General features: G+C 49.1%; 1 protein-coding gene across 1 annotated transcript in view; it reads right to left on the reverse strand.

The window, feature by feature from the left end:
- Positions 1 to 16073, reverse strand: part of LOC119970453 (colorectal mutant cancer protein-like) — a 306036-nt gene that overhangs the window by 54487 nt on the left and 235476 nt on the right. The window contains 1 exon segment of the mRNA XM_038805079.1: positions 1716 to 1899. Within this exon segment, the coding sequence (XP_038661007.1) occupies positions 1716 to 1899 (184 nt within the window).

The raw sequence follows: 16073 nt of genomic DNA on the forward strand, positions 1-16073 counted from the left end.
ATTTATTTGGCTTCGGTAACCATTAGAATGGAATAGAGATCTGGGAATGCTGCCCATCCCAACCCACGCCATCCTGGCCTCAGACCCTTAACCTGGGGGATCTTGCTGTGGGATCTGAAGGGTTATAATGTGGCAATGTTTGCCACGGATGGGAGGAAGAGGCTAGTCTCTCAACCAAACAAATGAGTAAGGGGTGTGGGCCTTGGAGACAGTGTCTCAAGGGTTTCAAGGACCTTAAGAGGGTAGGAAAGATGAGTGGCATAAGACTTTCAGGTACCAAGTCCCACACTCTGACTTTCCCAAGTTTCTTTACACAACACACCTCAGACCAACATAGGGCGCTGCACATTATCCAGGCACCTCTGCATAACCCCAGGTAAACAGCCAATATTGACATTCACCCTCATATTTGCCCGACTTACACCTATGTCTCACAGTCACTCTCCACAAATGTTGCCCTTCTTTCCTCCACACACATCTACTTTTTGCACTTCAAACTCTGCTTTCTCACCTTACAGAAGAGAGCACAAAACTTCAGGGATAGGCAAACTAACAGGATGGAGAGCTCCAGTGTTAGCCACTGGTAATGGATACCCAGCTAGTCAACTGAGAAGCAGGTGTTATTCCATGAGGCAGCACTGATATGGCATGAAAGCTTAAATCTTCAGAATCACTGGTGCTCACGTGTCGAGAGCTGATCCTCTGTAGACACACAAATGCTGCACATTTTCAAGTTAGATTTGTGTGACCAGTCCCCCTGATCTGTGGGGCAACATGTGACTAAGCAGAAAACAGCTGGTTCCATGAGGCTACAAGTGACAGCACTGATATGGCATGAAAGCTTAAATCTTCAGAATCACTGGTGCTCACGTGTCGAGAGCTGATCCTCTGTAGACACACAAATGCTGCACATTTTCAAGTTAGATTTGTGTGACCAGTCCCCCTGATCTGTGGGGCAACATGTGACTAAGCAGAAAACAGCTGGTTCTGCTGCTGCTGTGTTTCCTCTTGTTCCTCAGCAAAGGTACACAATGGAGCTTCATTAGCAGCTCTGAAGCCACAGCGAAGACTGTCAACAGGGAGTGAAGTTCAAGGAGTTGTCAAGCAGCACAAGCAGATTTACAGAAGCATGCTGTGAGCACCAGTCTCTCACCTAGGCATGGCTATTTAGTTTCACGGTTTGAAGGCTTCCCAGTCTGTTAGGTTAATTGGAAAAAGCAGCCCCCTCTGTCCTCTTGTGGGTTCCTCCGGGTGCCCCAGTTTCCTCCCACAGTCGAAAGATGCATGGGTTAGGTGGATTGGCCATGATAATTTGCCCCTTAGTGCTGCCCGTGATGTGCACAGGTTAGGTTATGGGGTTATGGGGATAGGGCAGGTGGATGGGTGAGTGGACATGGGTAGAGTGCTCTTTCAAAGGGTCGGTGCAAACACGATGGGCGGAATGGCCTCCTTCTATGCTATAGGGATTCTAAATCAGTGCACTAGCTGTTAAAGCTGGAATGTAAGCGTAAATCTAGAGTTAACCATCTCTTTGAATATTTAGACAACTTAACCAATGGGGATTCACTGCTTGTCTGCAGCCCAAGTTGGTTAAACTATTAAGCAAATGGGATCAGAAAGGGTTCCTGACCAGGGTCACTTTTCAGGATTTAACCTGCGTCTACAATCAAAACTTCCTCTCCTTGTCAGTTCAATTTTTGACCTATATTTCTCACCTGGTGTGGCTATGAGAAGATAGACTTTCCCATGGCTGTATATTACATCCTGTTACAGTGCACGCTCCACCACAGCTACCATCAAGTTTCATTAGTAGCGCTTTTGCAGCATTCTCTGCTGTCTTCCTGCAATCATGTGCTCTCTTTAACATCATTGTTATGTTTTCCTCGCCATTTTGATCACCTGTTCAGACGAGATGATCGTTATATTATGAATGACAATAAAGACAAAGTAGCAACAGTGTGCAGAATGACTGAAACTTCATTTTTTGAGTTTCATAAATTCAGCATCAGACAGATTGGGATAATTTTTCCAAATGGTCATTTGTAAAAATTGAACGTTTAACGATGCTACAGAACTAAGTTATGAATGCCAAAGTTGAGATTTAAACTGCATAACCACAACTAATTTAATTACTTTTAATTACTGGCGAGATGATAATGTTGTACTTCAGAACTTCAGTGTAATGCACCGCTATCTTACAGGTTGAACGTTGACACAAACAAATTTATAAAGTGAAAGGTGGGAAGATGTTGGTGGTGGCAGCCCAGGTTTTACTCACTCAGAAGTTACTGGCTTCACAGTAACAACGGTGAAAGCACAAGAGTAAGATTAACTATTGGATTGCATAAACACAGGTAAGATCTGACACTCCATACCATAACAGGTCAATTTCACTATTGATGGAAGGAAAACCAACTTTCTGTGGCAACATCAAGTCACAATTATGAGGATTGATGATTTCATATTTTTGGGAAATATTGGGTTAGTCTGCAAAAGTGTCCGTTTGAGTGTGTAAATCAGTTAATCATACTGGGGAATGATTAATAGGTACTTGTCGAAGAGAGTTGAGGGATACAAGGGGTAAAAGTGAGAACTGATAAGTGACAATTTGTAATAAAAGGGTATGGTGAAGTGGACTGAAGTAAAGGGTTGGGGGTTTAAACATTTGCATTAGAAGATAGATAGGGACTTGGCTTTCCAGCTGTTAAAATTCAAAAGGGAGCAAGGAACCTTTACAAATTACAAGGGTTTTGTAAGTAAACAAGAGAAGGTTATTAATTTTTAATTGACTCGAAAGGAGAAGCAATAAAAAAACATGAAGTATCTTTATATTTTGGAAAAGCTGAGTTCAAAGAGGTGCTGATGACAATGGAATCGAAGATGAAACTGGAATAGGATATTTAAAGAAAGATGTTGAGCTGAATTGGGTTGGCAGTGTGGTGGAGTGTAAAATTTGAAGCGGCCACCCAGAAACCAGGAAAGACTTTGTTTCAGAAAGGAGTATTGTTTCTGAGTTTTCTTGGATAGCCACAGAACGGGGGAAGCACCTGCGAAATTCTGTGGCATACCATTACTTAACATTACAGCAGCTTTGCCTCGAGTAATATTATGAGTAATATTACTAGAATTTTAGAGATAACAATCTATAAAAGAGTTTTGGCAAGAAGACGTCTAACTTGTGTGTTCTGACTAAGTGGGTTATTTTGGGAAGGTTTTGTAAGATTGTTCTAACCGTGTAACTTTAATCATGCATGCTTAAGCTTTCTTTTCTTGTCAATGAATCTTTTAGTTTTTAAAAGTTCCAAAGTGCTACTGGAGTTGCATGCTTCTAGGGGTCTATAGGCTTCTCCTCATTTTCAGAACACAAAAAAAAGGTAATCAGTAAGACAAGTTTCCCTGTCCAATTTGGATTGCTCAGCAAAGAACATCTTCTGCGGCCATAACACAATGTAGAGAATTACATACATTTACAGCACAGAAACAGGGCACTGAACTTAACTGGTCTGATACATGCCAAAACATCAAGATCTTCTGCAATATTTGGGGTGACTGGTCCCGTCAACTATTTCAGCAAGAACATGACAAATGAGTAATTCCATGAGTAATGGAATTTCAGCTTCCTTACCTCTCCCAAAAAAAAAGGTAGAGGGAAACTTAAAAAGTTAAACATCATTAGGCAACAAAATTAAAGATAGACATGACATCAACAAAAACCACACCCTCACCCACCCCACTTCCTGCAAGTACACTTTCCATTTTCCAACTTTGTCTGTTGCATCTGTTCTGCTTATGCTATCTTCCCAACCAAATATTCCCCTCATAGCTTGGGGCTTCTCTTTCATAGCCTGTGCTTCTGTTGTCCCAGCCCCAAGGAGCTTGGAACTCCTTGTTCTCACCTTCTGTTCAACCAGTCTCAATATTCAATGGATCACTTTTTGCCATCTCTAAACCCTCCTCTCCAAATTTGCATTTCAAAGCCTCATGTCATTCCCTACCACTGTAGTCCACTGCTCCGGCACTCCCAATATCTCCTATCCTTCCTATTAAAGTGAAGGAAATGCAACATCTCCAATTTTATACTCTCCCTTACTACCATGATAGGACCTGAAGGTCCCCCAGATTAAATAAAGCCATGCACAGGCTTCAACCACAGTCCATCTGCCAAGCCCTGTGGCAATAGAGGACTAGGGTCAGGGACAGGGCTGTGAACCTGGAGTTCTAGTCAAGGAACTTTACACAGGCAATAGATGTAAAGGTCGTCAGACCTGCTGACAGACAGAGATGTTCTTGGGCAGCAACATTTAAAAAAAATATATTTCATGGAATGTAAGCATTGCTGATAAGGCCAGCATTTGTTGCCCATCCCTAATTTCCCTTGAACCAAGAAGCTTACCACACCATTTCAGAGGGCAGTTAAAAGACAAACATAATGTTTTGGTAGTGGAGTCACATGTAGGTCAGGCCAGGTGAGGATGGTAGATTTCCTTTCCTAAATGAGATTAATTAATCAACTTTTTTGTTCACAACAATAGGTAATGATTCCATAGTTAGCATGACTGAGACTAGCTATTCAATTCCAGATTATTAATTGAATTTAAATTCCACCAGCTGCTGTGGTGGGATTTGAATCCTCGTCACCAGAACATTTAGCTTGGATCTTTGGATTACCAGTCCAATGACATTACTGCCACCATCTCCCCCTAATACTGAACAGTCCTCTTCAGTAAACCTCCTGTTCACCCCAAATGTGAAGGGGGCTGGAAAGGACGCCTTAAAAATAGACTGCCCCACTTTTTCCTGGTTAGGGTACACCTCCCAGCAGAATCACCATCATTTCAGTCAAAGAAAGGAAACTTTACATTTTTCTACTTGGAAATTTAGGACACACATGGATAATTTCAATTGTGACATCCAGAAAGCAGAACTGCAAATGTATCACATGAGCTATTAAGACTCGCCGATCTCAACAGGACCTGCCTTTCTGGGGAGGAACAGCTGAAGGGACATGCAAGGGGATGCACCTAGAGGAAAGGAAAGAATGACAGTGATTCCCATCTCCATGGAGTTGGTTTAGTCATTCGGAATAGGATCTTGGATGCATTTCAAGTACTCCCTAACGGCATAAAGGGAAGACTCATGGCACTTCACTTATAGCTCAGCCAAAATCATAAGAACATAAGAACTAGGAGCAGGAGTAGGCCATATGGCCCCTCGAGCTTGTTCCGCCATTCAATGAGATCATGGCTGATCTTTTGTGGACTCAGCTCCACTTTCCGGCCAGAACACCATAACCCTTAATCCCTTTATTCTTCAAAAAACTATCTATCTTTACCTTAAAAACATTTAATGAAGGAGCCTCAACTGCTTCACTGGGCAAGGAATTCCATAGATTCACAATCCTTTGGGTGAAGCAGTTCCTCCTAAACTCAGTCCTAAATCGACTTCCCCATATTTTGAGGCTATGCCCCCTAGTTCTGCTTTCACCCGCCAGTGGAAACAACCTGCCCTCATCTATCCTATCTATTCCCTTCATAATTTTAAATGTTTCTATAAGATCCCCCCTCATCCTTCTAAATTCCAACGAGTACAGTCGCAGTCTACTCAACCTCTCCTCAGAATCCAACCCCTTCAGCTCTGGGATTAACCTAGTGAATCTCCTCTGCACATCCTCCAGTGCCAATATGTCCTTTCTCAAGTAAGGAGACTAGAACTGAACACGATACTCCAGGTGTGGCCTCACTAACACCTTATACAATTGCAGCATAACCTCCCTAGTCTTAATTTCAAGTACTCCCTAACGGCATAAAGGGAAGACTCATGACACTTCACTTATAGCTCAGCCAAAATCAATGTGCACTGTCATCATTCAGCACATATGCCTCGGTTTTGATGAAGTGGTTGTATTCGGACCTTGAAAATGTCCTCTCTGCCATTCAAAAATAAGGAAAGAATCATCCTTCTATGGAAATTAATGACAGAGTTAATTGTGACTCCGAAATTTGGATTAAAACCATTCAAAAAAACGGAGTGGAAAACCCAATGCAAATGGTGTCCAAACACCCACTTCCACCAGAAGGACAAAACCACATGAAGGCATTCTAGGTCAAAGCATTGGCAACTTGAGGATGTCATTTATCGGGTCAAAGGTCTAAGTGATATCAGTATCACTCCGTACATGCAGAGAGGACTGATGCCTGTTGAATAAATCAACTTGGTTGGTGATAAACCTCCACCTCGCACTACAACAGCACAAAGTGCAAGAAGATGATCATCAATGCCTCAGCCATAAAACAGCCCGACCAAAGAGAGGAATTCCAAATTAATCTCATAACCATCTGGAAAATCTTCACAGAGCCAGCTCACTTTCAGAACATCTGGATCAAATAAAGCCAGACGTTCTAGACTCTTGTTCCCAGACAACTGGCTTCAAGCATTGTCATTACCAAGTCAAGTTCGGTAAAAAAATAATTTTTTATTGGAATTTTTTACAGAAAATATAAAACATAACGACAAACAATGCAATGCAACAAAATAACCCATAATAACTGTAACACTCCCCAGACTGTATCAACGCCTGTATCACATCCCCCCACCCCCCCAACCCCAATGAACAACAAAAGAACTTAAAAATAAGTTAAAATTAAATAAACAAACATAGTCATCGTTTCCCCCCCCCACCCCTTTTCCCTCCCCCTACCGGGTTTCTGCTGCTACTGTCCCCGTACCCTATCGTTGAGCCAGAAAGTCGAGGAAAGGTTTCCACCGTCTAAAGAACCCTTGCACCGACCCACTCAGGGCGAATTTGACCTTCTCTACCTTAATGAAACCAGCCATGTCATTGCTCCAGGTCTCCACGCTTGGGGGCCTCGCATCCTTCCATTGTAGCAAGATCCTTCGCCGGGCTACTAGGGACGCAAAGGCCAGCACACCGGCCTCTTTCGCCTCCTGCACTCCCGGCTCCACCCCCAACCACAAAAATCGTGAGTCCCCATCCTAGCTTGACCCTGGATCCCACCACCCTCGACACCGTCCTCGCCACCCCCTTCCAGAACTCCTCCAGTGCCGGGCATGCCCAGAACATATGGGCATGGTTCTCTGGACTCCCCGAGCACCTGACACACCTGTCTTCACCCCCAAAGAACCTACTCATCCTCGTCCCAGTCATGTGGGCCCGGTGCAGCCCCTTGAATTGGATGAGGCTAAGACGCGCACACGAGGAGGAAGAATTAACCCTCTCCAGGGCATCAGCCCATGTCCCGTCTTCGATCAGTTACCCCCAGTTCCCCCTCCCACTTAGCTTTCAGCTCCTCTACTGACGCCTCCTCTGCCTCCTGCATAACTTTGTAGATATCAGATATCTTCCCCTCTCCGACCCAGACCCCCAAAAGCACCCTGTCACTCACCGCCCTCGCGGGAAGCGAAAGGAATCCCTCCACCTGCCGTCTAGCAAATGCGTTAACCTGCAGATACCTGAACATGTTTCCCGGGGGGAGCCCAAATTTCTCCTCCAACTCCCCCAGGCTCGCAAACCTCCCATCAATAAACAGGTCCCTCAGCTGTCTGATGCCCGCTCTGTGCCAACCCTGAAATCCCCCATCAATGTTCCCCAGGACGAACCTATGGTTCCCCCTTAACGGAGCTTCCATCGAGCCCCCCACTTCTCCCCTTTGTCGCCTCCACTGCCCCCAAATCGTGAGGGTAGCCGCCACCACCGGACTCGTGGTATACCTCGTAGGAGGGAGCGGCCACGGTGCCGTCACCAGGGCCCCCAGGCTTGTATCTCCACAGGACGCCCTCTCCATCCGTTTCCATGCTGCCCCCTCCCCCTCCATTACCGACTTGCGCACCATCGACACATTGGCTGCCCAATAATACCCCGAGAGATTGGGTAACGCCAGCCCCCCCCCCCATCTCTACCCCGCTCTAAGAAGACCCTCTTCACCCTCGGGGTCCCATGCGCCCAAACAAAGCTCATGATGCTGCTAGTCACCCTTCTAAAAAAGGCCCGAGGGATAAAGATGGGCAAACACTGAAAAAGGAACAAGAACCTTGGGAGAACCGTCATTTTGACGGACTGCACTCTACCCGCCAACGATAGCGGCATAATGTCCCACCTTTTAAATTCCTCCTCCATTTGCTCCACCAGCCTGGTAAAATTAAGCTTATGGAGAGTCCCCCAGCTCCTGGCCACCTGCACCCCCAGGTATCTGAAACTCTTCACTGCCCTCTTAAACGGGAGTCTCCCAATTCCCTCCTCCTGATCACCCGGGTGTACTACAAATACCTCGCTCTTGCCCAAATTTAAATTATAGCCCGAGAAGCCCCCAAATTCCGCTAACAGCTCCATCACCCCCGGCATTCTCCCTTCTGGATCCGCCACAAACAACAGCAGGTCGTCCGTATACAGCTATACCCGATGTTCCTCCCCACCCCGCACCAGACCCCTCCATCTCCCTGACTCCCTCAACGCCATAGCCAAAGGTTCAATCGCCAGTGCAAAGAGCAAGGGGGACAGGGGGCACCCCTGCCTGGTTCCACGGTAGATCCTAAAGTACTCCGATCTCCTTCCATTGGTAACTACACTTGCCATCGGAGCTGCGTAGAGCAGCCTCACGCATTTGATGAATCCCTCCCCGAATCCGAACCGCTCCAGCACCTCCCACAGGTACCCCCACTCAACTCTATCAAACACTTTCTCCGCATCCAGCGCCACCACTATCTCCGCCTCCCCCTCCACTGCCGGCATCATAATAACTTTTAGCAGTCTCCGCACATTCATGTTGAGCTGCCGTCCCTTGACAACTCCTGTCTGATCCTCGTGTATCACCCCTGGCACACAGTCCTCTATCCTGGTGGCCAGGATCTTCGCCAGCAACTTAGCGTCAACATTGAGGAGCTAGATAGGCCTGTATGATCCACACTGCAAGGGGTCCTTATCCCGCTTCAGGATCAGAGAGATCAGTGCCCGCGACATCGTCAGGGGCAAAGCCCCCCCCCCCCCCCCCCCCCCCCCCCTCCCATGCCTCATTGAAGGCTCGCACGAACAGGGGGCCCACCAGATCCGCATACTTTTTATAAAATTCCACCGGAAACCCGTCCGGCCCCGGCGCCTTACCTGACTGCATTTGTCCAATCCCCCTGGCTAGCTCCTCCAACTCTATCGGCGCCCCCAGCCTCTCTACCAGCTCCTCTTGAACCCTTGGGAAACATAGCCTGTTCATGAAGCTCTCCATCCCCCCTCTCCCCATCGGAGGTTCCGACCGGTACAGTTCCTCGTAGAAGTCCCTAAAGACCCCATTTACTTCTGTCCCCTTCTGCACTACATTCCCACCCCTATCCGTCACTCCACCAATTTCCCTAGCCGCATCTTGCCTGCGGAGCTGATGCGCCAACATCCTGCTCACCTTCTCCCCATACTCATATACCACGCCCTGCTCCACTGTGTTTCCGCCTTTCTGGTGGTCAACAAGTCAAATTTGGCCTGCAAACTACGCCGTTCCCACAGCAACCCCTCCTCCGGTGCCTCCGCGTATCTCCTGTCCACATCCAGGAGCTCTCCCACCAGTCCCTCCCTCTCCTTCCTCTCTCCTTTCCCTGTGGGCCCGGATGGAGATCAGCTCCCCCCCGAATCACTGCTTTCAGAGCCTCCCAGACCATCCCCACCCGGACCTCCCCCGTGTCGTTGGTATCAAGATACCCCTCAATACTGCCCCGGACCCTCCTACACACCTCCTCATCAGCCAGCATCCCGACATCCAGGCGCCAGAGCGGGCGCTGGTCCCGCGCCTCCCCCATCTCCAGATCAACCCAGTGCAGAGCATGGTCTGAAATCGCTATGGCCGAATACTCAGCATCCTGCACCTTCGGGATCAATCCCCTCCTCAGGACGAAAAAATCAATTCAGGAATAGACGCTATGGACATGGGAGAAAAAGGAATACTCCCGCGCTCTCGGCCTCCCAAACCTCCTGGGATCCACCCCTCCCATCTGGTCCATAAACCCCCTCAGCACTTTGGCCGCCGCCGGTCTCCTACCCGTCCTTGAACTGGACCGGTCCAGTGGGGGATCCAGCACTGTGTTAAAGTCTCCCCCCATGATCAGGCCCCCTGCCTCCAGGTCCGGAATGCGGCCCAACAAGTTCCTCATGAAGCCAGCATCATCCCAATTCGGGGCATATACATTAACCAGCCACATCTTCTCTCCCTGCAGCCTACCCTTCACCATAATATATCTGCCCTCCTTGTCCGACACCACCTCAGCCGCCTCGAACGCCACCCTCTTCCCCACCAGAATCGCCACCCCCCGGTTCTTCACGTCCAATCCTGAGTGAAAAACCTGCCCCACCCACCCCTTCCTCAGACGAACCTGGTCCGCCACCTTCAAGGGGGTCTCCTGGAGCATAGCCACGTCCGCCTTCAGCCCCTTCAGATGAGAAAATACCCTAGTTCTCTTAACCGGCCCATTCAGCCCCCTCACGTTCCAGGTAATCAGCCGGATCAGAGGGCAACCCGCCCCTCTCCCCCGCCGGCTAGCCATAGCTTATCGACTGCTCGCCCCAGGCCAGCTCGCCCCGCCTGACCAGTTCCCCATGGCCTCTCCTCTACCCCCCCCGGCCCACACCAGCTCCTTCCTGGCCATTCCAGCATCAACCCGGTATTCCCCCCCCCACCAAGGCTAGGACCCCTCCTAGCCGTGACGCACCCTCCATGGTACTTCCGTGAGTCAGCTGACTTCTGCTGACCCCGGCAGCTCCCGCCAAAACCCATCCCCTCCCGGCATGGGGTCATCCCCCTCTTGCCACACCTCCTTGGCACCGCCAGCGGGAAAGAAAACCAGTAGAGGCCACGCCCCCACCTCCAGCTCCAGCCCCCCTGCCCCGCAGCGCGGGAAACCAGAGGAAAGCCCGCGCTTTCACACTGCCACACCCCACCCTTCTGACGCAGCTCCCCAAAATCCAGTTTCACCCAACCCCCAGCCCCGTACAGAAGAGAACATATAAAACACATACCCCCAACGTTCCCCACATACATACCCAACAGACAAACCCACCCGGAAACAGAGCAAAAAGAAAACCAGCATTAAAAAAACACGTGTCAAAATTGAAGAACAGCAACAGCGAAAACAGCAACGGCCATAATGTGTCCCCAGACCCTAGTTCGAGTCCAGCTTCTCCGCCTGTACAAAGGCCCACGCCTCCTCCGGGGACTCGAAGTAGTGGTGCCAGTCCTTATATGTCACCCACAGACGCGCAGGCTGCAGTATTCCAAATCTGACCTGCTTGCCATGCAGCACCGCCTTCGTCCGGTTGAACCCGACCCGCCGCTTTGCCACCTCCGCACACCAGTCCTGGTAGATTCGCACTACTGAATTCTCCCACTTGCTGCTCCTCTCTTTCTTGGCCCAGCGCAGCACACACTCCCGGTCACTAAATCAATGGAACCGCACCAGCACCGCCCGCGGGGGTTCATTTGCCTTAGGCCTCCTGGCCAGCACTCTATGAGCTCCCTCAAGCTCCAGGGGCAAATGGAAGGACCCCGCTCCCATCAACAAGCTCAACATCGTGGTCACGTACGACGGGAGATCCGACCCCTCCAGCCCCTCCGCCAGGCCCAGGATCCTCAAATTCTTTCGCCTCGTGCGAACGTCCAGCTCCTCCAAGCGGTCTTGCCACTTTTTGTGAAGTGCCTCGTGCAACTCCACTTTCCCCACGAGGACCACGGCCTCTTCCTCCCGCTCAGCGGCCTGCTGCTGCAACTCCCGAATGGGCGCCTCCTGGGCCGCCTGGGTCCCAAGCAGCCTGTTGGTAGTCGCATTCAGGGAGTCCAGCAACTCAGCCTTCAGCTCCGCAAAACAGCGCAGAAGAGAGGCCTGCTGCTCCTGCGCCCACTTCCACCAGTTCTCAGGTGTTCCGCCGGCCGCCATTTTGTCCTTCTTCCCCCGCTTTTTTTAGGGAGCTGCTGCAGCTTTTTCCTTTGCCCCACTCCGGGTGAGTACCATAACTTATGGGGAATGCTCCTCTAGACACCTTCCCCCTCCGGGATTCGTCGTGACAGCGCCGTTTGGGGCCCTCAAATCAGCCCAAAAGTCCTTAAGTAGCGGGAGCTGCCGAACGTGCGGCTTAGCTCCGCATAGCCGCAACCGGAAGTCCAAGTTCGGTAAAAATGATACTCAAACACAAACTTCCTGGAACAAAAAGCAGGAGACTTAACTGCCTGGCAGAACAATCTAAAGTCACACTCAAGGAGGCAGCATTCCAAAAGCTCAACTTTATACTGAAAGACAAATTCAGAATATAAAGGACATGTGGTGGAAAGAGAGAGATCACAATTTATGCCATCATCGTGACATACAGTTTTATTTGAAGTCACCAGGGCTATCGCTAGACTGAGGTCAAATGAACAAAGTCCTCTTCATTCACAGGATGGTTTCTCTTCTTTAACGATGATAATGGCATCAATATTGGAAAGAACATTTTGAACAACTCAATCCTGAATCCATAATGGTGGCTAACACCCTCCAGGCTGTTCCCTCAGTACCCCTTTGTAGACTACGTGGATGAACCACCATCCATTGAAAGATGCTTACACACACTCAAATAGATTAAAAAACAAAAAGGTCTATAGTTCCAATGGTATTCCAGCTAAGGTCTTCAAAGCTGGTGGACCTTTGCTTAGATGAAAACAATATGCACTCATCCTACCGTAGGTCAATCTTACATGAAAAGAAATCCAAAACTTGATTATTTTGCTACTTTTAAAATGACAAACCAAAGAAAGATCGCCAATACAAGCCACAGTACCACTCGATTGGCCCTTTGTTCTGAAAGATGTTATAGGAATAAAATAATTTCTCCCTCAGCTGGTGGAATCTCAAACCTCATTGTACAGAAACCTTGCAATCAACAAAAGCAGAGGAAATGCAGACAAACTGGCTCTCTAACCTGAACTACCACAAAAGAGAGAGATCAAAATTTGTTATATCAGAAGAGATGATAATAGCCACCTCAAATCGCTCCAAAGGGGAAAATGGAATTCCGGCCAGAAGCACAGAAACTGATTAAGCTGCAATTAACCCATTAATGAGCAATGTCACATGATCCAACCTTCTGGCCTTTTGGAGAGTTTTAACATCACATCTTTGGCCTCACAGGCAGAGTGCTATTTAACATCCAACCAGTAAACACCAAGAAGTAGAACTCCACACACAACAGCCTGCTCCTCATAGCCCGTCTCTGCTGGAAGATTTTCTACCATTCCCTGCAGACCTGATCCAGTCTCTGTATACCAATTTCATCTTGTGGTATGAACATCAAGTGTTGAAGAAAACTCTACAACTCCAGTCTTCAACCAGCTGAGCTCAAGCTCCTACGCAGAAGAACTCCTCACTGGACTCTGACTCTGGAAATCAAGTGAACTAATCTTCATTTGTGGTTCTTGTACTGTTAATACCCATAATTGCAACACTTTGTACCCCCTTTATGCGCATGTGTGTTGTGGAGCAGGAAGTTGCGAACACTTCTCTCTCCCTTTTTCTCTCTCTCCCCCCCCCCCCCCCCCGCCTCCGCCAACACGTTGGTTTTCAATGATAAATGAACGAACCATCTGAGCTAATCATAACTCTAGTTTGCTCTGAGTTATTCGTAAATTGAATCATACAAAATGAGGATTTGGGAAAACACGCCATAGCATACTTTAAAAACAATACAAACCACTTTTTGCTTTTGGACATTTGATGAGGAAAGAAAACAGTTTACCCATCTCTCTCCTGTCTGTAAGACGGAGAATAAAAGAGAAAAAGCTTTCTCCTGCAGCCCACCCCCAGGAATTCAACAAGGAAGACATGTCATGCTGTAGAAACTACCAAGGTGTTTTCCTCGTCCAAAGCAGGGAAAATCCAATTTCCTGTTGCTGAGTAAATCCTCAGAAACATAGTGGCTTTAGTCCAATCAGAGGAACCTCCCCCAACATGGTCTTTGTCCAAGAAAAATATCAAGAACACCACCAAGGAATTCCTGACTGCACTCATTGAACTGATCCGTGCATCTGACTCAGTAAATCATAAGGCCCCTGTGGATTATGCTCCAACAATTTGGATGTCCTGCAAATTTCATCACAATTCTGCAGTTGCTTCATGATGATATGACTGAAACTGTCGAGTGGGAAATCTGAAACACACATCTTAAAAATTTAGACTAGGGTCAAGCAAATCTGTGCAAAAGCCCCTGTATACCTCCAACCTACCTGCCAGACTATTCACCTCAAAGATCAACTGCCCTCTGGTATCAGTAACAAATACTATCTAGATGGAAAGCTGTAACCTCAGGTGCTTCCATGCTGGAACTAATGTGGCCACCATATATTATTCTCTTCGCCTAAGAATCATTCCAGAGCTCAAGCAGGGACTTGCGTGGCATCTTACAACTACAGCCCACAGTGCATCCATGAAGTCATGGATGCCCTGTTTGCCTGGGCAGCTAACTTAATAAACTTTAATCTGGACAAGGCCCAACAAGATGTCCAGGCAGCAGGATTCTCTGCCATCAATGGGATGCCTCAGGTTCAGGGCCTAACAGGTGGCACGCTCAACAGGCCGTCTGGGAATGTCCTACATCAACAGGAAGCGGTTCCAAATCCAGCTTGTGTGCAACTACCATATGAAGATCATGCCCATGTGTGCACGCTCCCAAGGGAGTGAGCACAGCAGATATATCCTGGGCGGTCGGATTTCTCCGGCTTCTTCGAGGACCCATCCCAGGATCGCCGGTGGGCTCTGGGGGGATAAGAGGTACCCGCTGAGGACCTGGCTAATGACGCCAATACCAAGGCCAGTGATCGTTGCGGAGGCCCGATACAACGAGGCCCATGCGTCCATCCGGGTTGTAATTGAGCCGTGCATTGGCCTCCTCAAGGTTCCGATACTTCGACCGCTCTGGTGGTGTTCTCCAGTACATTCTGCAAAGGGTCGAGCACTTTGTGGGTGGTCTGCTGTGTCCTCCACAACCTGGCACAGCAGTGGGCCGATGTGGAAGAGGAAGAACAAGTGGCCACCACCGAGGAGGTGCCAGACCAGGAGGGGCTGGAAGATGAGTCCGGGAGGACTGGCAGGACCAGCCAGTGGATTGAGTACAGGTGGCAGCAGCGAGGGCCCGACAAGCCTGGAGGGCGAGGGAGGCCCTCTTCCTCTTCACATAAGATGCGCTCTGGTCTGTCATTTCCCTGTGTAACTGCACTCCAGGGTTATGTGACTGTGTCGGCACTGTCAATGGGATCACTATAGAGGGCAAGGGGGTGATGATAACCTGCAGATAGTACTCAATCTATGGCATAGTCTGACACCTGATTGTCTGCTGAGTGCTCACTCACACCCATCACCTGCACATGGTGTGCTGCAGGGGGAGGGGGAGGGGGAAAGAGAGAGAGAATGCACCTTCGCCTACTACGATCCTCCCCCGCAGCGCCCACTCAGTGATCCTTGACCTGCTTAGCGTTCTCTGCTCTATCACTGCACCAAGGTGTGTCCCCAGAATGCACCTCAGAGGTGGAGGCAGCCTGATGCCTATTGTGTCCTTTGGTGTTTGGTGCCCCTGGCGAGCGTCCTCTGGAGCTGGAAGGCACCCGGCCATTTGTGCTGGCACATGCCTCACGTGCCACCCTGTCCCAGGTGCTGACTCCGAGAAGCGCCGTTGTCAGGGTGGTGGGTTTTGGGAGAACTGGTGGGCGCCATCGCCAATCAATAGGGTGGCTCTGGGTTGACACCCAGTGCCCCCTCCGGCTGGTCGGTGCCCATAGGGCCCTGGGGTTCACCTCGAGGCGGAGGGGCAGCTGGATTGAGCCCTGTGTTATCTGGCTCTGCCAGCCATGGCGGCTCCCCTGCAGTGTCTACACCCTCGGCGACGCTCCTCAGTGACTGGGACGTGCTTTGTAGCGTCCTGGCAATGCCCACCTGCAACTGGGTCATGCTCCGCAGCACCTCATCAAGGTCCAGCTGATACTGACCAGCTCCTTAGTTTTGCTGACACTGAGGGAGAGTTGTTGTTGCACCATGACGCTAGGTTCTCTATCTCCCTCCTGTAC

This window comes from Scyliorhinus canicula, chromosome 8, assembly GCF_902713615.1.
Source record: "Scyliorhinus canicula chromosome 8, sScyCan1.1, whole genome shotgun sequence".
Taxonomy (NCBI): domain Eukaryota; kingdom Metazoa; phylum Chordata; class Chondrichthyes; order Carcharhiniformes; family Scyliorhinidae; genus Scyliorhinus; species Scyliorhinus canicula.